Genomic DNA, 1,614 nt, shown 5'->3' with positions numbered 1-1,614 from the left:
CAGCTTTACACAAATTTATATTAATTCCCTATATCTTTAAATTTAAAATATATAGACACATTTCTCACATACATTGTACATGTATCTCTCCTTTTGTCTCCGTCATTCCCTCATCTACCTTATCTACCTCAATCCCCCAGTCTTAAAGCATAATACAATATCAGTTACTCAGTCACTGACCAGTATTGTCATCCAGTTCATTGTAGTGTTCCTAAGCAGGAGGTCCAGTAGGTGGGTTTGAGATGGGAGTATCTTCAAATGCTCAGAAATATCATCGTAACGATAGTAACCTCTTTTAGCTATTGTACCTCCAATCTAAAACAAAGAAATCACAATCAAATATTTCTCTCTGTCTTTCTTACTTGTAGAACATCATCTGATAAATGTAATAGTCCACCTGGTGCTACACTCTCTTCATTAAAACACTCCACATACAAGCCTTTAACCTATCATCAATAAAACAATCTATTAACAGTTCACACAATCCAATATGTAATTACTATTGTTACTAAATATAGTACAAAAAGCTAAAAATAGCATATACTTTATTTCTCATTTCCCTATTCCTCAGACGGTAAGTATACAATAGTCTCATAGACTCAGAAGGTGAAGAATGAATTGGTTGTCTCTTATTAATGACTTCACTCCATCTTAGTATGTCGCGTAAATTAAACTCCCACAATGAGCTGGACCCACAATACTCGTGCACCTAGAAAAAATAAAAAAATAATTAAATTTAATGCTAGAAATAATTAAAGATTGAATTATTGTGCATGCATTCTATGAATACACATGTACATAATACACGTATATAATAGAATTTATTATTGCATTGTACCTTATTGTTGAATTGGACCATTCTTTGTACAGTCTCTTTATCCATATCAGGATAAATTGAACAAGTGATGAAAACTAGATCACTATTGGACATTGGCTCCAAATAAACCTATTGCCATGGTAAAAAGGTCACATGACAATACCCAATAGTGTATACCTGAGTGAAGCGATTAACAAAGGACAGTGGAAGTCCCTTCCTCCCTCCACCCTGAGTGACTGGGTTCTGACAGGCAAAGAGACGAGTGCAACAAGGAACATGGAATGTCTTTGAAAGCTCAGGAATATACAACTATTATTATTATTAAATAGTATTAGGAAAGGACATTTAACTAACTTCTCCTCTGTGGTCCAGGACTGCATTGAGTCCTTCTAGTACAGACTGTGAAGCAAGGTTCATCTATAATAATGAAATATGTACATGTATAATTCTATTTTGTTATAGTGCTAGATCTTGTGTTACACAAAAAGGCCAACAAGATAGTAATGGCTACTTTTAACTGGCTAAATTGCATCATCGTTTTATAAAATATTAGCTGCAACTATTTGTGACAATGTTCACAATCAATTTTATCATAATTACTTTAAAATAAAAATTAGTAGTTAATACACTACAATTCTATCATTGCCTGTGTCACAAATATAAAGAAGACCATCTTTATCAAATGTAATCCCGCCATGTGGATGACTAAATTGATTTCCATTAGTACCGTACTCTCCAAAACTACAAACAAAATCACCATCACTAGTGAAGACTGAGACACGATGATTGCCATATCA

General features: G+C 33.6%; 1 protein-coding gene across 1 annotated transcript; it reads right to left on the bottom strand.

The window, feature by feature from the left end:
* Positions 1-180: 180 nt before the first annotated feature.
* On the bottom strand, positions 181-1,304 carry LOC109592489 (midasin-like; the record flags this gene model as incomplete). The annotated part of the gene is made up of 6 exons (XM_020007926.1): positions 1,172-1,304; positions 995-1,126; positions 839-946; positions 545-709; positions 363-446; positions 181-315 (listed from the first exon to the last, which is right to left on the bottom strand). Coding segments are annotated over exons 1-6 (687 nt in total), but the record flags the coding sequence as incomplete, so codon positions are not given.
* Between the last annotated feature and the right edge of the window lie 310 nt (positions 1,305-1,614).

Source organism: Amphimedon queenslandica, unplaced genomic scaffold, assembly GCF_000090795.2.
Source record: "Amphimedon queenslandica unplaced genomic scaffold, v1.1 AMPQUscaffold_5013_Cont23012, whole genome shotgun sequence".
In the NCBI taxonomy this organism is placed as follows: Eukaryota; Metazoa; Porifera; class Demospongiae; order Haplosclerida; family Niphatidae; genus Amphimedon; species Amphimedon queenslandica.
Note: the sequence above shows the minus strand (reverse complement) of the source record. Positions and strands in the feature narration are given on the sequence as shown.